Source organism: Malania oleifera, chromosome 2 (assembly GCF_029873635.1).
Source record: "Malania oleifera isolate guangnan ecotype guangnan chromosome 2, ASM2987363v1, whole genome shotgun sequence".
Lineage (NCBI taxonomy): Eukaryota > Viridiplantae > Streptophyta > Magnoliopsida > Santalales > Ximeniaceae > Malania > Malania oleifera.
The window spans coordinates 111,432,353-111,454,607 of NC_080418.1; the positions used below are offsets into that span (position 1 = coordinate 111,432,353).

Consider the following 22,255-nt stretch of genomic DNA (forward strand, 5'->3'; position numbering starts at 1 on the left):
TCATTAGCAAATCAAGCAAAAACATCTGTTTATTCTCATAACAAATTCAAAAGTTGTTGCTACAACGAATTTGGTATTTGAGCCCCTAGTTGGATGCACTTATTTTTATCTTTTTCCTCCAGTGGAATGCTAACCAATTCCTTGATTGGGGGGCCAACCTGTGAGTTTATACTTCTCATGTCCAGATATTTTATGGTCAAAGCCTCTCCCACCTCCATCTTTCCTTTTAGAGCCATCACATAGAAATTTTGAGTTGCCATTTTATCTCCCCTTACCTCCCTTACCCCAATTGGAGTCCAAATTTTTACTTTTAAGTGGCAAGTGGGGTGATGGCATGGGTTGCATTAAGATTTGGATAATCGATCATCACATTATAAACTGATGGACGATCTACCACCAAGAAGTTTGTAATGAGTGATCTGCTGAGGGGGTGTCCCCATTGCTAGGGGAAGGGTGATGGTTCCTAAGGGGTGGACCACATCTCCTCCAAACCCTACTAGAGGCATCAAGACTTGCTTAAAACGCTCTATCCCCATCTTCATCTCCTGCAAAACTAACCAAAAGATTACATTTTTCTAACTTTTATTCTCTATCAAAATTCACCATACCTAATAATTAGCAATAAGCAAAGATACCAGCAGAGCATCGTCATGTGGTTGTTGAACTCCCTTCATGTACCCTTTTGTGAAGATAACAACCTCATATTTTTTAAGTTTTTGAGTTGGCATGTAATTATTAGCGAAGAATATTTGTGTAGTGTACCTCTTCCTTGCTTTACCACTGTCACCTCTACTGACAAGTCCTCTGAATATCACAGCAATTTCACCAATGACATGTTCCCCTTTCTAAGAATTTTTCAATTTTTTTATTGCGTTATTCTATCCTACGATCATTCTTTCTTATAAACATGGACAAGTGACCTTGTTGTATTAAAGCCTCAATCTCATCTTTTAGGTGGATACATTCCTCTATATTATGCCCATGATCTCTATCGAACTCACATAACTTAGATATGTTTCTTTTATGTGACCAGGCCCGCATGGGTTTAGGCCACGTTACATAGCTTTTCTCCTTTGTATGTATCAACACATGGGTTCAAGAGACATTAAAGGGAGTGTAGGAATGGAATTTAGGGGTAATTCCCTCATCCTTGAGGTAATTAGAATGCTTATTAACTTATTATTTCTTACCTCCTTTGATTGCTTCATCCATGTCCCTTGGACTTTTTTCTTTTCAAATATATCATGTTCCTTCTTATGGTGATGACATCTTCTAGGTTGATATACTTCTAATCTTGCATCATTAGATCCCCAATGTTAAATGAGGGCTTTTTCCCTAAGGAGTTCAGAAAGTCACTGGGCTGTAGAGTTGTTGTCAAAGTGGCTGCTACTGCTCCATAATCTAAGTTTTTGATTTCTAGGGTCGCATTAACAAAATGATGCATAAATACTTTCAATGTCTTCCTCCCTCCTTGAACAAGGCTCATAAGGTGGGCCAAAGTCTTTGCTATTTTTCGGCTGCTTATGAAATGTCCCACAAACTATTGCACCATATCAGAGAGAGACCCAACTGAGTCAGGCTTCAATGTCTAGCATCATGTTGTAGCATTCCCCTTTAGGGTTGTTGCAAATACTTGACATATAATTGCATTAGGTCCACCTTGCAATTGCATCAACATTCTAAAGGTGCCAAAGTGGTCTAGGAGATCTAATGACCCTCATATCCTTATATGTTAGGCATCTTGAATTTAATATGTAGAAGGATCTCCAGTATTTACTTGGTAAAAGAGGGGATCAAAAGATTTAATTGAGGTTTCCTCTATTAAGGGTTAGTTGAGAACTTCTTTTACCGACTTTTTTAGTTAATCAATTCTCTTGAGTTTTTCTTCAAATTCTTGAGATCGGTGCTCATTAATGCCCACACGGTTGGCCCCTTCTACTTCCTTTACTGGATCTGAAATTTTCAAGGATGCTTCACGTGGTTCCACCGCCTTACCCTTAGGTATCGTTTCTACTTGAACGGCCCCTGGGCCATGTTTTACAGGATCTTTTTTATGTCGTAATATCATGCTAGACATGTCTTCCACCCTCCTTTAAAAAGATAGAAATTAGTCTAAAGGCACAAATTTGCGGTGGATTGTCTAGTGGTGAGGAGTAAAACGACTGGGGCGATTGATCCCCAACAATGGGTTCAGACTCAAAATTGCGTAATGCAATTATGATATAGTTTTAAAAAGAAATCCTTCCAAGTTTCCTATAGACGGCACCAATTTTTGCTATCAAAATTTGTACGAGAGAATTTGTATCAATCACGACTTTGATCACCTGCCAAGAATAAGAAAAAAAACGGCTTAGAAGACCCAGTTTGTACTTTAGGGGATCACTTTAATGCCTAAGTTAGGGAATTTGAAACGATTGTATGTTTGCAATAGTAAAAGTATGGATGAGAATTAGATAAGATGAGATGTCTTATCTTCCTTGGGGGATCCTTATTCGAGATACCTCCCACTACTTTCGCTACTGATGGATCTCAGGAGTTACATTTCGGATATGTTATTAGGGAGAAAACACAATTAATCTCTCAATGTCTTTTCATTTTTTTGGTCTTACATTAGTTAATATCAAGTGTAATGTGAGGGTCTCTTTTAGGTTATATCAATTGTGTTTGGAAATATGAGATTAAGTAAAATATTTTGTTTATTTTTTTGTTTTATTAAACCATCATTAATTGTACAAATAAAAAATTTGGCGTTCAGTTCTTCACAATCCCAAGCCTATTACCTTACTACCTATTACGATAGCCTCATCAAGTCTAAAAATAGTATCTATACCACAAGTGAATCAAATTTATCATTTCTGGAAGAGTTCAACTAAAGATAATTTTTCTACCATCACCAGCATGATCTTGACATGGGATTTTTCAAAAACACAAAACAAAACAAAACAGGAAAAGCACCAAAACAAAATTTGCTATCAGCTGTTTTTCTCTGTTTTTAAAGTTGTGTAAAGCAAGAGGGCATCCAAACAACAACGCTTTAAAATTTCACGTATAATTTCAATGCACAGCTATCAACATTCCAACTACATCCAAGTATGGTAAATTTGAATTTAAATGATAACAAGAATCTGGCTCTCCATTTTCATTAGCCCAAATGGTTAGTAGGGCATTTAACTGCAATCTATATCTATATTCAGTGTCTAACCAGTAGAAACTTCAACCAAATATGGTCAAGGCCGGCTCCTCTGTGCAGATCGCCTGCCTCTAAACTCTCCATGCTGCAGAGTTCCACGCTCGACGAAGAATCAGAAAAATTAAAATCAGATAGTACACAGTAGTCGACCACACTCATGGTAGTCTCACAGGCATTGAAACGAGGCCCCATAAAAATCCACCATTCTGATAGCAAACAAAATTACTAATATGACCGAAGAGAAGCCCCTTTGGTTGTCCAACTTGACCTCGAAATCACCGAGACAGAGCACGAGACTTCGCAGCCCCTTCCTTCCATCCTCTCTGACGAGCCCTCAGCTCCCACATTGCTGTCAGTTTTTTTTGTGCCACTAATGCTGCTTCAGATTTCTCCCTTGTTTCTTCACAGGTTTCCATCCCCGAATTGCACTTGTCTGCCTCCTTTTGGTACTGGGATGTCATCTTCTTAGCCTCAAGTAGAGCCATGTCAGCACGCTTGTGATTTTCCAAAGCTTCAGCTTCTCGTAACTTTAGTTCCTCTTGCAAGAGCTCTGCAAAATTCTTTTCTGTGTCTTCGCTCACCTCCGAGTCATGCTTTGCACAATCTGCATCAATGAAATATGCTAATTAAACAAGTCAAAAAAATCATCAGATATGAGAAACTAAGTGCACACAAAAGGATTCCAAGATTTCAAAAATCTAGAAGTCACCTGTCAATTCATCATCTGCTTCAGGGGTGCTGTAATTAAATTTCACATACAATTTTAACTGAGCAGTATAAAAGAGTATAATCCGCTTAAATTAATAATCCATATCCAGTATTGCTTGCATAGAGAGAAGTATTCTTCGATGTGAAATGTGCATGATGGTGCAGGGAAAACGTGAATCAAAACAATGAATTTCAAACAAAATAGACAAAAATTTGTTGTCACTAGAAATCATTCCAAACCCCCCCCCCCCCCCCCCCCCCCCAAAACCCAAAAAACTCTCCCTACTCATCCTGCTAATGAAAGATCCAGAACTAAAGAACAAGTTTGTCTTAAAAAAAAAAAATATATATATATATATATATATATATATATATGTGTGTGTGTGTGTGTGTGTGTAAAAAAAAAAACTTAACAAAGCAAAAATATTAAAAATAAATAAAAATAAATAAATAACAAAAAAAATAGATCATTATAGATATTTTTTTAAAAGAAAAGAGATCACTAAGGTGAGAGCACGCATGGATGGTGAGAAATCCTCTAGATAATTCCCAATAATATGCAAACCAAAAAAGGAAAGGACAAAAAGAATCAGATAATAAATGAAAACCAGGCTAACGAAGCCTACCAATCATGTTGAATAAAAGATAAACCACACTGCCAAGAAACTCCCAGCGGAGAAAATCAGCATCAAAGCTAACAATCCTGTCTTAAATCAATCAAAAAATGAAGCATGGTTCAAAATAATCAGGCATTTTTCTCCGGCCAAAGTACCCCAAAGACAACAGAAAACTGCACAACACCATAAAATCCTCACATTCCTATGGCTCCCAAGCCTTTTAAACAATCAACAAAAAACCCTCCAGAGTTAGGACATACCCAGCACTCTACAAACAAGCCCAAAAATTTGTTCCATAAATACCAAGGCAATGAAGAAAAAGGCAAGCATGATCCTTACATCATTGCCATAAACATAACCATGCTCAGGAGAGAGTCATATACGGTCCTCTTATCTGCAACATATTATTGGTGTTAATTCTACTAAGATTGACCATCCACACAAAACCTTTACCTTTGAAGGAATTTTATCTTTCCAAAAACTTTTAGTAAAGGAAAAGAATAAGACAACCAGATTAGATGAGAAAGACGAAAGAGAGAAGGAAAAGAAACCAGAAAGCTCAAGTACTCCAAGCCAATTATTCTTTCAAAAGCAAACCCCACAACCATCTCCCACTTTGTATTTGATGCAAGGAAAGAAAAAGAAGGATACAAGCAAAATGAATTTCCATGGGCCTTCATAAGAAACTCTAGCTGCTATATCAGCATTTCACCCATTCTCTTGCTAATCAAATTTACTCATAAGTAATGTTTTGGATCATGGACTTCAGGCCTTGGATTTGGACTTCTGTGGATTTGGACGGAACTCATTACAATTTTGTGTGCTGTGTTCTGTCTAAATCCATATGAATCCAAATCCAAAGTCCGAATTCCAAGTTCCCAAGCATGAGTTTAATAAACATATGCCAGAGCAAGGTAGTTCCCAAAGGAAAATGTCATTACTACTTGTCAACACTTAATTTTTGTCTGTCCAGGCTGGCTCTGCACCCTCAAATGCCCTACATTTAGGGCCTTCATTTCCATTTTTCCTAATTTACGGGGTATCTTATTTAATTCAGAGAATTTTTGTTATCTTAGGCCTCCTTGATACTTTTTAGATCTCATTCCTTTTTATAGCTCAATGCTTTTTTCATTCACATTTCACTCACTCTTTAACTTGAATTTGAAAAAAAAAAAAAAATTACCAAAATCATTAAACTTCTGAATTTTGTCAGGGACAATTTACCGAAACATAGGAGTCTTTACTCCTTTTATCCTTTTTGCACATATGTTCCCCAAATCACTTCATAACTCAAAATTCAAGGTTAAGTCGGTTTTCCCTAATTTTCTTTATAAAAAATGGGATTTTCTGAATTTCTCTAAAATAAATTCCAAATTTTCTTTTATATTATCAATTTGAAAAAAAAAAAATTGCATTCCTTTTTTGGGATTCTGGGCTGCCTTTTCCTATCAAAATTCAAAACTTTTGCATGAAGATAGAAATTGTGGTGCCAAGGGGTCGATTTTCTCTCCCGAGGCATTTGAACTTAACCTCTTTATATCCCCATCTCATTAAAAAAAAACATGGCAGAGTTCCTTTCAAAACAGGGATGTCTTTCATTTTGCATGAGCATGTGCTCGCTTTGTTTCTTTGAGGGGCGGACTATCTAGTGAAACCCCCTCTTTGGAGGTCACCTTAAACAATCTGATTTGTATGCTGGCTTTTTCTTTCCATTTTCATAAAATATTTAGAATCAATCCAACGACGAGACTTTGAAGATGGGTAATTGATTCCTTCCAAGATTTCCTAAGATGAGATGAATATCATGTACATAAAACAAAATTCTTGATAGCCATGTATGGATTCAATGTGTAAAAGTCAATAATTTAAATAAACCTGATAAAATACTTAAAATAAATTCAACTTGACAAAAAAAATGGCAACCACAATGAAATTGAATCAATGTAATACACAGAGTTGCCACTCACCTGTCGTTTGCCTAGGTGTGGTTAGATCACCTAGTTACTGTCAATTAGCCCCCTGTTGGGAGCACTTTAAAAAAAGTGTTTATAGCACTTATCACTTCAAATAAGCACTTTTACGAAAAATGAGCGTTTCACTTGTATTGCAGCAAACACTTATTATAAAAAGTGTTTTTTCACAATCACTTTTTTTAGAACTATTTAAGTGAATTTTGAGAAGTAATCTAGGATAACTTTCTGCCCGCTTATAAGTGGCACTGTATATAGGCGGGGTCAAATTTTTAAATATAAGAAAATTTAGTGGCTATTTCATAATTTAAAAAATACATTGGAAGATAATCAAATATTAATTTTATTATATATTATAATCTATTAATTACTAGCAAATCATAATTCAATTTCAAAATGAAGAAGAAAAACACTCTATTAATTTAAATTAATATTAAAAATTAAAAATACTAATTTTAAAGAATAAAATTATTTTAACATAAATTAACATGATAATCATATATTATAAATATAAATTAAGAACAAGATTATTGTTAATCAAAAAAAATATTATATCATTTTTACTTAATAAAAATATTTAAATGTTAATTAAAATTAAAAATTAATTATATATAATTTTATCATGCATTATAATCTATTAATTATTAATAAAATATAATTAAATTCTGGAATGAATAAAAAGATCCATCCATAAATTTAAATTACATTAAATAAATTAAAATTTTAATTTAGTTCTTAATACTATTTTTAACGTAAATTAGTGTGATAATCATATGTTATAAATATACATTAATAAAGATTATTATTGTTAATTAATAAATAATATTATTTTATTTTATTTAATAGAAAATATTTAAATTTTAATTAAAATTTAATATAATAATCATTTAAAATTTTAATTAAAATATATTAATATTTTTATTTAAAATATATTTAAAATGCATATTAGTTATTATAATTCAATTATGGATTGAACAAGAACTATTTATTAATTTAATTAACATTAAATAAAGTAAAATTTTAAATTTAATTTAAAATACTCTTTTTATCATAATTTAATATGTTAGTAATATGTTATAGATATACATTAATAACAAGATTATTATTAATTAAAATTGATATTATATTTTTTTAATATGAAATATTTAATTTAAAATTTAAATAATTAAAATAATTATTAATTAAGAAATATTAATATTTGTGATTTAAAATATGTTTAAAAATAATCATATATTATCCAATAATAAAAGTAAGCATCACTTATTTTAAACATAACCAAATATCAGTTATAACTTTTAGCACTTTTCTAGTTCATCGTTTATTATCAGCCCTTGTTAAATTCAACACTTTTTTTGAAAACCACTTCTGCATAAGTGGATCCAAACGATCCCTTAATTTATCACAGAGTTAAGTCAATAGTCTTGGTTTGCATAACCAAAGTCAGGTTTGGGAGTACAATTATATAAGCGGAAGTATTAGCACCCCCTACATACTCATTACACAATTAATACCAAAATAACCTCAAATTTTCTCGAGTTTAACCAACAATGATGGCTGATTTTCCCAGTTGTTTTAAATTATCAGTTGTTCTAAATATTAATCCTCACATGGCCATCTCACCCCAAAAAGTCTCAACTAGAGACAACTGCCCGACTCCAAAGCTCGGTCCTCAAATTGACTGAAGTGTTTTATCAAGTTTCTTTAAATTACCAAACCTTTAATTATTGAATTCAATCATAGTTATCAAGTTCATAAAAGCATATAAGACTTATCTCACCTTAGGAAATCTAGAAACGTCGCAATTGCCCCTCTTCCCAACTTTGTCAATGAAATTGATTTTTTGGTATTTTATGAAAAATGGAAGAAAAAATCACCATGCAAACCAAAATATCTAAAGAACCTGCAAAACAAGAGTTTCACTAGATAGTCTGCACCTCAAACAAACTGAGGTCTAATACTCCATCCTTCATTTTTCAAATGCAAATGCGAAATGAAGAAAATACAAGAAATAAAATGCAAAAATGGCACACAGTACTTAAAATGCACAAAAAGACGGTCCAAGGACTATATTACTTAAAGGGATTTTTTGAAATTTTATGCAATTTTCTTTACTTTTACAGTTTTTTCTTTATTTTTCCTTTTTGTGTAATTTTAACCTTCGTGGATTTTGTAGGGATTTTACACATTTTTGGATTTTTTTCAAATGTTCATGAATTTTTTAGAATTCTCTTAGAATTTCATGATAGGGATTTTTTTTTTTAGGAATTTTATAAATTTTTATTAGTAATGCTTTTTTTAAAGTTTCATTTTCTTTTGAAAATTCAGAATATTATGGAATTTTAGAATTTTATGTACTTTCTAGATTTGATTTTTTGAATTTTATAAAGTTAATGGAGTTTTATGAAAATTTTTAGGAATTTAATATTTCGTATTTTTTTGGGTTTTTTTTTTTTTGCATTCTTATTATTAATTTAGTTTTTTGGATATTTAACAAAGGATATTTTTAGTGAAACGAGTACCCGTCAACCCAGCAGCTGACTCAATTCAATTAGTTAAAGAGGGAGGCACATGTCACAAGGAAAGAAAACCTTATGTTTGCCTCCTTTCGTCGTTCATCATCTTCTTCAATTGGAACCCAACACAAGGGCAAAAGGAAGAGGGTAGGGGAGAATGGAATGTCTAGGTTTTCTTGGTGTGAAGAGTGTGAGTCCATTTCAATAGGCCAAAAAAGGTGCTTATAGAAGGGCTAGGGGAATCAATTAGTTATTGTGTTGGAAGGTTCTAATTGGATGGCCTTGCCTTTACAGGATTAAGGGATGGAGAGACGTTGGATGGCCTTGCCTTCACATGATTAAGGGATGGAGAGACGAGTGACATGGTTGGAAGGGATGGGGGACAAGTCTCTCATGACGACTAATGGATATTCTTGCCAACATAGCCTAATGAGAATGTGCCACCTAGGGGGATAGGTGTTGCAAGGTGGGTTGGGTAAAGTAGGCCCAACAAAAATGGGCAATGTGAAGGGGGGTACAATCAAATTTAATGTGAACTTGGGTCAATATGAGAAACAATTTGCATATTAAAAACAAATTTTGATTTCAATTGCATGCCAAGCAAAATTAAGAGCTGATTTGAATGATTGGGGTCAAATTGTTTACAATTATGGGGATTAGGACAAAATAGGATTTGGATTTGAGATTTTCTATTGAATTAGACCTTGATTTGGAAAGTTTGAACTTGAAAGGAGTACATATTGGAATTTTCAAATTTGATCAAAATTAAGATTCAAGTTTGGTCATTGGTGCTTAGTGCAAAATTAAGTCTTCATTGACAGAATCAAGTTGAAATAGGAGGGAATGAGAACGTGATGTTGAAATTGGGGATCAGCTAGGTTCAATTAGAAAGTTCAGGGTGCAATAAAGTTTGATAGGATAATTGGGATTTCAATTGGGTGCAATTTTCTGGGAATTGAAGATTCAGGGGCAAGTGGGGATTCAATTGTGCTCATTGTGACAATTGGGATTTCAATTGTATTCAATTGGGCTTTAATGTGACAATCGAGATTCAACTAAGTCACTTCAGTTCAATGTGACAGTTAGGGTCTCAAATGGATTTAGTTTGGTTTAATGTGACAATTAAGGTAGCAATTGTGTTCAGTTTGGTTCAATTTAACAATTAAGTTTTCTGTTATGTCCAGTTTGGTTAACAATTAGGGTTTCAATTGGGTTCGAATGTTCAATTTGGTTTGACATGATAGTTAGGGTTCAATTGTTTTCAATTTGGTTCAATTGTGACAACTAGAGTCTCAATTCACACCAAAATGGTAGTGTGGGCTAAGGATGACTAATGAATGAGTAGAAGTTGAGTACTAAAGTACACTTTAGCATTTTCACTGCCTAATGAGGAGCTTAATGCTACGCGTTTGGTCTCCTCGTCTTATGATCATATTTTCCACGATGTTGATCTTCTCATTGCTGTCCAGAAAGGTTAACGCACATGTACACAACATTCCATCTCCAGCTTTGTTTGTTATGACTTCTTCTCACCCTTCTATTATTGCTTTGTTACAACTCTAATCTCTGTTGCCCTTCCTAAATCATATTCTAAAGCCTTAGCTCACTCTAGGTAGAGAAATGCAATGGTTGAAGAAATGAGTGCATTACAAGCCAACGATACTTAGAATTAGTATCTCTTCCTCGTGATAAATCTCGAATTGGTTGTTGCTGGGTATATGCTGTGAAAGTCAACCTTGATGGTTCTGTGGCACATCTAAAGACACGTCCTGTTGATAAGGAATATACTCCGATGTATGGTTTGGATTATTCAAAAACATTTTCCCCAACTGCCAAACTTACCTCAATTTGTCTATTCATCTCCTTGGCCACCAATTGTCACTAGCCCTTCATGAGTTACATGTAAGAATGCTTTCTTACATGGTGATCTTGAGGAAAAGGTATATATGGATCAACCATCTAGGTTTGTTGCTCAAGGCGAGTCAGGCTTATTGTGTTGGCTAACGAAGACATAATATGGTTTAAAACAATCTCCCAAAGAATAATTTTGTTGATTCAGCGTCGTAGTACTCAAGGTTGTTAGAATCGGGATTCTAAGTGGGATCATTGGAGGGGTCTGCAAGATTGAATCGTAGAATCGGATCGAGAATCATAAGATTCTACTTCCAATGTAAAATAAATATTAAAAAATTATATAGGTGGAGCTTTATGACAAGTCTTAAGACAAAGAACTTGATTAGTAATTTAGTAAGTATAAGAAGTTAAAAATACAATAAAAAGAAGAAAAATAAGAAGAGCAAGAAGGAGAAAAACAGTGCTCACTGTTGAGTCTTTTCAAGAAGCAGATCTGTTTCAAAGCATACGTCTGCAGCTCTGTTGGGCCTGCTGGCTTGGCTCTTTTCTTGGCTGCTGCAGATCAAACAACAAGAACTCTGTTGAAGAGGACTAAGGTGTCTTTGTGGAACACCAAAAAAGAGGACTGAGGAGTGCGTTCTCATTGAAAACCAAGAACTCTGGTTGTCAAACATCAAAGAACGGCTGATCAAACAAACTGCTGGCTGCTGCTAATCAAACACCAGTCACCAGATGGACGGCTCTCTGGTTGTCGAACAGGAGAGAAACTCAGGTGCTGGATTTCTGAACTTCAATGAGGAGTATAGGCTGGGAGCTATTTTGCCCCAGTTTTTGAAGACTTTGGACCAAGCATAAACCTTTTGAGGCGTTTGGGCCAATAAAAACATGTATTCAAACATATTATTCAAACCCAAAAAGAAAGAGAGAGGAAAAAAAAAATAACTAGTCCAGGTAACAAGTAGGATCCGTATGATTCCACAATCCCGATTCTACAATTCTTTTACGATTCTATTTGATTCCAATTTTTTTTGCGACTTGGATCGTTTGGGTGAATCTAGATTGTAGAATTGTAGGATTCTACGATCCAGATTGCAATTTTAATAACCATGGTAGTACTTGAGTTTGGCCTTCAACATTTTGTAGTTGATTACTCTGTGTTTTATCGACATACTCCTTCGAATAGGATTCTTCTTATTGTGTATGTGTTGATATTGTAATTCTAAGTGATGACGAACAAGGTACTTACGGCCTAAACATTTTCTATAGACTAAGTTTCAAACCAAAGATTTGGGATCATTGAAGTACTTCTTGGATATAGAAGTATCCAAATCTCAAATGGAAATTGTTTTATCATAGAGGAAGTACGTTCTTGATCTTTTGGACGAGACTAGGCTACTAGGATTCAAACTTATTGATACACCCATCCTAACAGCAAGTTAGTCCTAGATATATCTTTTGCAACAAGTGTTGGGAGTCAATTTATCAATTCTTCAAGGACAAGTCATTGGGGTGCAATAAATAGCATCTTGAAATATCTCAAAAGTGCACCGGATGAGGTCTCTATATCGAGATCAACATTACAGGGTCACACTACATGTGAGCTTGTTTGGTTGGAAAACATGTTGAAAGAATTGTATTTTCCACCTTCTCAGTCCATGGAGTTGACATATGATAATCAATTTGCTATTCATATTGCCTCCAACCTGGTCTTCCATAAGCGACAAAACACATTAGAGTTAATTTTGACTTTGTTCAGGAAAAACTTGTGCAGAAGCTCATCACAACCACTTGCATAAAGTTCAATATGCAGCTTGCTAACTTGAATGCTAAAGCTTTGGGGGTGCTTGTGTTAAATTCATTTGTAACAAGCTAGGAGCACATAATATCTGTGCTCCAGCTTGAGGGGGAGGGTGTGTGGCTATTTTAATCATTTAGCATTATTAGTGTGTCAGTATTGTACTGTTATGTTAATAAGAGTTAGTAAGGGTATAATGATCATTGGAATGTACTTGACATATATTATATACAGAGGAACGCCCCTATTATTGTGCTAGGTCTTCCATTTTACCCAAAATTCTCAACAATATTCAAGGAGTTGAATGAGAAGGTAACATGAAAGCAAAAATGATGGAAGGGACAATCAATCTATTGGAATTACATCATCCACCAGTACAAGTGCCCCAAACTTGCATAATTTTCTTTTTGTTGTTCTCTTAGCTTTAAAAAGATTAGTAGCGCAGAAGTTTGAAATGCATACATGAGTCAATACAATGATCCAAAATTAATATGGTAAAAAAAAATTGCTGATTCATGACAAGAAAATGGAACAAATAAGCCATTAATACCTGCTTTTCATGACTGTCAAGACATGATGATAATTTTGAAATTAAAGAATTTAGCAACTTTAAAATTTATTCATTAGAAAATAAACAAACCTGCAAACGAAGCATTGCTGAGTCCTGCAAGAAATTTAAGAAAGGAAATCAAATAAGTAAAAGCATGTCCTACTACTAGACCAAACTGACTGACATAAGCAAAGTGCAGTAAACGATGAAATTCAGCTTCAATTAATATCAATGTATAAATAAAATTGCTATATTTGAAGCCTTTGATAGGCAACAGAATGCCCAACAAAAAAAACAATGTTCATAAGGAAACCAGAAGGCATACAATGACGTGGACAAGAAGAAACAATAAGTTCATTTTAATAGTTTAAAACAATTGCCAAGGCCCTTCGAAATACTGTTTTAACAACTGTTCCTTATTCATCTGAAGACAGACAATTTCTTTAAAAAAACCAGGATGTGATACTTTGTGTTAACTTGCAAATTGTGACAACTGGATTCTCTAGCCAAGTAAGTACTGCAGTAGGAAATTGGTTTTGAATAGGTGCAAGATTAAAACAGGTAACAATAAAAATAAAAAATAAAAACTTAAATCCCGATAAGGATAAGCCATATGAATGTTTCTCTACTGTTCTAGTTTATCAAAGACATCCACTGAAAAAAGCAATGCCATTAAATCTTCTCTTACCATAATTGTTAGAATCTTACCATTCAATTTGATTAATATGACTCATCAATTCCACAACAGATAGATTTGAATCTTACTAGCGAATCTAAAAAAAAATGTGGCCAAATCTATTGATTCACCTCATGAGGTGGATCCAACGAATTGAATCCATTGATTCACACAATTGTAGACCTCTTATATCCTAACACACCTGACTAGTTTAAAACCCCAAAACAACACTTCTTTTTTCTTTATTGCTTTTATCTTTACATGATTACCTTCCATCCTTATCTACATTTTTGCGCTGAAAAAGTGGAGAAAATAAATTTAGGTCCTGTGTTGCCTTCACAAAACCATTCTTCACTCCTAGAGGAGTATAGTGTTATAACATTTAAAAGGAGGGGCAGCCACTCATCAAAATGGTTTTAAATAATGGCCGCAACTGTTACATGGGTTACCGATTCCGTTACACACCGCAAAATCGGTAGGAAGAAAAATCGCAGTCGTAGCGGTCGTTACAAACTGTGAGCCGCTACGGCCAATACATAACCGCTACAAAACTGTTACACCAAAAAAATTATTTTATTTTTTGCTTTTTCTTCTCACATTTTCCCCCTTTTCATAAATCATTCTCAATATATTATGAGGCAAGAGGGGAAAAAGATTATAATAAGGATGACAATGATACATTACTATTTTTTTAAATACTCATAAGAGATGCATTAATTAACAATTTGAAAATACTAACTTGTTAGGAAAATATTTATTTTGATTATATCAATAATTGGATATTTATGTTCTATATTTTTCAACTTCAACCTTCTTTCTTTTCTAGTTATTTTATATTTGTATTATTCATATGTCATATGTGTCTAATAGATTAATGGAGTATATGATGTATTTTTTTTTATTAATAAATTTAGCACACATAAGAATTTATCACATATAAGAAAAATGAGAAGTATAAATATGCACACGCACGTAACTTTTCTATCAATGGTGGTTTAGAACAAATGTAAACTTCTTGCCTTTACCAAATAACTTAGTTAGTTGAATAAAGGATCCAAAATACACTAAAACTCTTTCTAAGAAAGGTTAAAAACTTAAAACATGCAAGTACGCTAATATTGATAAGGTTGTGCGTGCTTGAAAAAAATTCATAGCCATTACACCCACTTCCCATTATGTAACATCCGCTACTCTCACTTTCCATTACACCCATTACCATTATGTTATGCTACCTGCTACCACGATTTAAAACCATGGTCATCGGCAAAGGAGGTACTCATGTTTTTTTGTGTTGGTAAGATTCAAAAGTTGGTTTTTCTTTAGTAGTTTGTTCAATTATTATCACTTTTCAAGTTAATGATTTCTTTTATTTTATATGCAAGAAATATTATTTGATTAAGTGTTGATAGACACTAAAAGTTCTTTTCTTTTTTTTTCTTTTTTTTTATTCCTAGTCTTAAACAGCATAAAGTTCATCTTTTTTATTAATATTTAATGACTCATTCCTTACCTTTCATTTGCTTAAGGAAAGCACACACATGAAATATGATTCCTTTCTGCCAAAATATAAATGTTACAATTTTCATTGTTTCTTGTATATCAATATATGCATGTCATTTAGAATTGATTTTAGAAATTTGTACCGAATCTTACAATCGATTCAATTCTTGATTTTTGATTCCCAAAATTGGAATTGCAATTCACGATTCAAATCCCGATTTGACAACTATGTCTCTTACCATCTCCATCCAAGCAATTCTAGGACTTACTTTCCCCATTCCTACAATTTGTAACATCAGATTAATCACTTTTCTCATCTATGTACTATCTAGAATGTTAAAATAGGTGGAAATGAAAAAACTTAAAATTTTAATTCCTAAACAAGTTGAAATGATTTTGAAAAACAACAGAATGGCAATTATATTCCATACCAAATAGTTTGCAAGCAGCAATTTATATTGGCGTTAGTACATGTTCCAACATAAAAGCCTTAATAGAAAAGTCCATTCCCGCTTTAAATAATCTCTTCTAAACCTTATTGGCTTGGCTTTGTTTGGTACTTATTGTTGGGCTTTGACTCAATGGTAGCAGTGTTATATCCAAACCCAAATGGGTTCAAATCACAGAAACAATCTCTTTATAAATGGAGCTAAGATTGCATACTCCACATCCTCCCAAGGGCCCCAATGGCATGGGTATTGTGCGCTAGGTGTTACATTTTTAAACCTATTTTCTAAAGTATAACCCAATTTATTATGAATATCTCAGACCAAAGGTCTCAACATCTCCTTATTCTATTCATGCTCATGCAACTATGCTATGAGCAGGATGTAGCTTCTTTAAGAATTCCGAGAAAAAAAAAAGGGACTTCCATTCATCATATGGTATAATTCCTCTAAGCTAGCTAGAATTGTCACTTAATAGTGATATGAAATCATAATTCATTATTTTCCCCTTCTTCAACTTATATTTCCTCCAAAACATTTGGACATTGAAACATTTTCTCATTCAATGCACCTAATATGCATACACACACATACATGCACTTCAACCAGTCACTCATTCCTCTACTGGGATTCTATGTAGCTTTTCAAAGAAAATATGCCAGAACTGTAGCGTTTATGGCAACAACAACAACTAAGAGTCTATTTGGTTTCGTTGTTGTTTTCTATTTCTTGGTTTGTTTCTCCACAATGACGAAACAGATTATAAAAATGTGTTTGCTTATATAATTAGTTTTCTGTTTCTGTTGCCATTTTTCAGCTATTTGCCAAAAAATTGAAAACCATATTTTATGATTTCCAGTTCTTTTGACAACTTGTTGTCAGAAATTTTAATATCTAGAAATAGAATTTTTGGATTAAATTATTTATTTTAAACACTTTTAAATTAAAATAAATATTAAATGATCATATGAATTTAAATATAATTAAAATAAAAATATACATAAATTTCAAAAAATAATAATAAAGCCAGTTACAAAATACTTTTACTATTTTTCAATTTTCAAGTCTAATAAAATTTTTATTGTAAAGTAAATTTTGAAAGTAGAACTACTAGAACAATTAAGTAAAAATAATTATTATAAATTTTATTTTTATTACAGTAATTTTTTAATATGTATTATTTTTAATTTTATTATTTTAATTATATTTTTATAATATTATTTGATTTAAAGATGAAAATGAGTTTTTTTTAATTAAAATTTTAATTTATATAAATTTTATAAATGTTAAGAAAGCTGGTTTTTAATTTTTAGTTTTTATTTCTAATTTTTAGTTTTCGTTTTTCATTTCTCTAATTTTGACAGGGATACCAATCGGCTCCTAAGCCTTCGTCCCAATATAAAAGAAATTAATTCAGCAAGATCCTTGTTGATAAAGCAGGGATCACTGGAGTGTGATATCTATCCGAATATTGCTCAAATTTCAACATATCAAGAAAGCATTACGCTACATCCCAGTAATAGCACTATCTAATTCACGAGTAAGTCAACAGATGATTACAGAACTTCAAAGACTACACATTCAACACCAATTCGCTAAATTCTCGAGTCAGATTTCTCAAATCAAACCATGATGAGTTAAATACAGGCCAATTTAAACAACAGAGAGAGGAGATCTAAACAGATCCGGCGATTAAAACGAAAAGATAGCAGAATAAGAGATGGATTACCGTGTGGAATGGAAAGAAGAGGCTGAGAAGAGCAATCGCAGAGGCAAGGAGGGCAGGCGGGGAAGGAAGACGAGGAGTGACTGACGGCGGCTAAGCCTTCCAATAAGTGCCAGTACAAGGGAGGTCCTAGAATGTAGCCGGTTATGCATAGAGCCATTACGCCCAACGCTAACTTCAACAGAGCAGGACTGCAGGATCCACCTTCATTCCCAGCCATCTCTCTCTCTTTCTCTCCCACTGGTTGTAGAGCTTGCTGCACACTGTCGGCAGCTTCGACTTTTCACTCGCTCCCTCCCTGCCGCTCTCTGTATTATTTTTTTCTCAACTGCTTTTGACAGCTGGAATATGGGATACGGGGGAATTCGAGTTGTTCTCCTGTGGTGGTCAAAGTACAATTCCTGCAAACAGCAAACTTACGATTTCAACTGAGATAATTAAAATTCATCTCTCTCTATGATATTAAATTTATTTTATAATAATAATATCATAAAAATAACAATAAACAATAGTAATATTCATTATTATTGCTATAAAAATGATAAAATTATAATAATTGTAATAATGACTGTAAAATTCACTAATGTTCTGAAAACTACCACAAAACGTGTTAAAATTTATTTTTATTTACAAAATGAATTGTTCGCCAACTAAGTCAATCAATAAATTAAATTTTATCTTTAATAAAACAGTAAATTTACCCTTCCACTCAATTTTGGTAAAATAAATTAAGAAAATAACATTAATTTAATAAATTAAATTTAAAAAATTAGTTTGTTATTACAATATATTTTAAAAATTAAAAATGAATCAAACATCTAACTATTAAGTCAAGTCAATACATAAACATGACAGTATGGTTAAATTATTATTTTAAAAAATTAAAAATTATAAAAATAAATAAATAATACTAATGATTCCAAAAAATACTTAAATAATTATAATGTTACAAAGTATTTGCTATATACATTTTATGAAAACTAAATAACTTAATATCTTTAATAAATAAAATATGGTTCTAAAAAACAACTTGAATCAAACGTTTGGTCAAATTGTGGCTTGTTTTCTAAGTTTGGTTGAATATTATATTTAAAAACATAATAACTTGAATAAAATCAGGAAAAGTCAGTGAATTGTCTCAAACAGTAGTCAATCAATTAATAAAATTTGAGTTTTTTTTATCCACACACATAAGAACTAACATTCAATTTTATAATTTTAATTTATAAAAAAATAAAATTTTAAAATTTATTTTATTTTTTTAATAATATGTATGACAAGTTACTCGAATTTAAAAATATTTAATTATATTTTATTTTTTTATGAAGTGCTTAGTTACTATTTTTTTATGAAAATTGCATCTAATAGATATTTTATAGTATTATAATTACTAGGTATTTTTTTATATTTTATTTGTAATTTTTATTTTATATATATTTTTAAAAAACTTGAAATAAAAATAGATTTTTTTTTTTTTTTTGTTATGCTAATGTCAATGGTTGATCTAAAATAATTTGAAAAAATAGACTAGTTAATTTAAGACTCCATTAGGTTTTCAAGACACTTAATTAACTTTCAAGATATTATATTGACCAAATTTTTAGTGTAATTTATTAAATAAGTGTTATTTTAAAATATCATTTTAGTATGATTAAATTTAATTATTTTCCCACATATGCATAATAGTTGACTAACTGTCAACTAATGGAAGGTTTATTTTTGTCAAAAAATTAAATCTCAGGGGGTTTTTAGTAGTTTTTGAAAACATAGGAGGTAGAGTATCATTTTCAGAATACTCGGGGAATATTGCTAGATTTTAATCTTAATTTATTATTACGAAAATAATAATAAAATGTTGACTTTTTGAGTCTGGTCATTATTTTGATACTGCCAAAAGTACAAGTTACTTATGTATGTATTTAGAACTTAAACAGGTTTATAATTCAACACACATAAGGGGACTAAAAATGGAAGTCTGAAGGACTTAAAAAACATTGTCCAGCGCATTCCATGAAAAGTTAGAAGAGCAAAGAAGACTGAAGACATGTCATTTATTTTGTAATTGCATTTAGATTCTATATTTGGTCTGTAATATTTCACATGTCATGCATCATATGAATGTCAAGCTCAAGCTCAAGCTCATGATAACCGTAAACAAACCTTAGGAACTCATACCTTTCATCCAAAACCTTTTTCATAAAAATCTCAATAAAAAAAAAAAGCTTATTTTTATTTGTGCAAAATTATTTGAAAGCAAAACCCTAAGCTCTCCTATGCCTTGATTGAAAATCTTTTTGGAGAAAATCTTTATTAGGATTCAAATCTTTGAACATTCATCATATATATTTTATTTAAAGATTATATTTGAGAAAATACCTATACTCACTTGAGCTTCATTTCATATCTTGTGTGAATGCATTTTAGAGCTTCATTGTTGTACATCCTTACTTATTTTGAGAAATTTTTATTTGTACAAATATTATTTGATATTATTGTATTCCCAGCGTGTGATCATTGGAAGAGGATTGTTGCACCGGATTGGTCCAGACTCGGTTAAGAGAACTAGGAGCACCGTCCTATAATGTATAGTTGTATAGGATGGGTTCAGCACTATAATGTAAGCTGGGGTATTCCTCGCCCCGTAAGGAGAGTTTGTAATCGGTGTTGCTCCACCCGTTAAATGAGCATTTAGTGAATTCTCTTGCTAATGAGTTTGAGGCGATGACGTAGGCATGGTTTGTTGAACCTTGATAAAAACTCTATGTCACTCTATCCCTATTCTCTTTACATTCCAATATTTACATGTTTATATTTATCTGTTGATATAACTGCTTGAATTCTTAAATACTACATTGTGATTGATTGAGAAATATTGGAATTGTGATACTTGTATAAATTGTTATGTCTTTCATATATTGAATTAATAATTGATTAGACAAATCGTAGGTTGAGTAATACTGTTATTATTTGATTTGACCTAAGAAGAAATTTTAAAAAATTTAATTCACCCCCTTCTTGGGATTACACAAATTACATCATAAAATAAGAACAATATTAATAATAAAAATTTTAAAATAATAAAAAAATATATTTCAAATATAATAGTCATCATAAAAATAACAAAAAATAATAATATCTAATAATAATTACAAGAAAAATAATATTAGTTATCACAAAATAATAATAACAACAAGAATAATATTAAATTCAAAAATAGCATTTTTTATTTTAAGGATTTAATTATTATAAAAAATAAGAATATATAATGGCAGCAATATATAATGAGTACACTATTAAAAATAATTAAAAAAACAACACTAAATAGTAATATAAATTATGATTATTATTATAAAAATAATAACAAGTAATAATAATTACAACAACCATAATATTTGTTATTATAAAAATAAGAATAAAGAGAGCAATAATAATAATAATAATAATAATAATAATAATAATAATAATAGGCAAAAACAATAATTATTGTCATTTTAAGGATAATAATTATTATAAATTTAAAATAATAATTGCTAATAATATTTAAATTAATAAAAAAATAATAAACATAAAAAAATATTATTATTTAAGGATGAAGATTATTATAAAATAATAAAAAATAATAATAACACTAATAATAATCACTATTATAAAATAAAAAATAATAATTACAAATTAAATAATTATGTATAAGAGTGTTTTTTAAAAAAACAAAAAAAAAAAAGCTTATTTTTTTGTTCCATGATAGCAACTGGTAAAAAATACCAAATGTCGAAAAGAAGTCAAAATTGTGATTCCTACTATCATTCCATATTATTAACCAAATGCATTGTTACATTTTTAAAGCAATTTCTTTCTTGTATTGATTCCATTCCTCCCTCGAAATCATTCTTTGTCTTGATTCCATTCCTCCCTCGATTCTTTTCCTGCTTCAATTCATTCCGCAAATCAAAAAGAAAGGTCATAGTGGACTTGTACAAACGATTTTACAATTAATTAAACTACTCTTAAAAGGCTTGTTTTAGGAGTGTAACGAAACCAAACAAAATTGATTGATCGCATTATCTCGAACCAAACCAAGACTAATTAGTTTTATAGGTGGACCAATTTGCTTCAATTCAGGAAACTAAAGAATTGAGTATGCCGATTTGGTTCCAATTTGATTTTTTAAAAAACTAATTGAACTTAACTAAATTGAACTGAACTAAGTGCACGCACATGTGTGTAGTAAAATATTTTAAATCTAGTTATTTATGCTTAACTAAAAAATAAAAAGTAAAAAATTGCAAAATACAAAACCACCACCCACTAACTTTGGGTTCACGAAAGTTGATAACCAATCTTGAGTCCACATTACATAAGGTAAATGATATGAGATTTAACTTCGGTCAACCTATTTAGTTTCATTGTTTGATTTCTTTGATTATTTCAATATTTGATTGTTTTCATTTCGAAGATTTGACTTAAGTCGGACTCTTTCGTGGAGTAGAAATGTAGTTTTGTTTACCATTTGTCTTTTTATCTTTGCAAAATGCAAAGTACAAGATATAGCAAGTATAAAATTGGTCAAATTTGCCCCCACGGACATGGAGCAGTGGAAAGGCATCAACACGTAAGAAGAAGCATCGGAGGTTCAATTCCAGGTAGATACACTCACGGAGCCAGCGGTACCTGTGGATGGTGAGAATTTACTCCGTGAGCCAGCGGGGACCA

At 31.7% G+C, this 22,255-nt stretch overlaps 1 protein-coding gene across 2 annotated transcripts; it reads right to left on the reverse strand.

Moving 5' to 3' along the window:
• Positions 1-3,033: 3,033 nt before the first annotated feature.
• Positions 3,034-17,901, reverse strand: LOC131148816 (uncharacterized). 2 transcript variants are annotated; one of them, XM_058098743.1, is made up of 3 exons: positions 17,549-17,896; positions 13,288-13,311; positions 3,034-3,794 (listed from the first exon to the last, which is right to left on the reverse strand). In XM_058098743.1, exons 1-3 carry the CDS (start codon positions 17,763-17,765, stop codon positions 3,466-3,468), a joined length of 570 nt encoding a protein of 189 aa, XP_057954726.1. In that variant the 5' UTR covers positions 17,766-17,896; the 3' UTR covers positions 3,034-3,465. The 2 variants fall into 2 exon arrangements, with proteins under 2 accessions (XP_057954726.1, XP_057954727.1); XM_058098744.1 differs by lacking the exon at positions 13,288-13,311 and having other exon boundaries at positions 3,034-3,812; positions 17,549-17,901.
• Between the last annotated feature and the right edge of the window lie 4,354 nt (positions 17,902-22,255).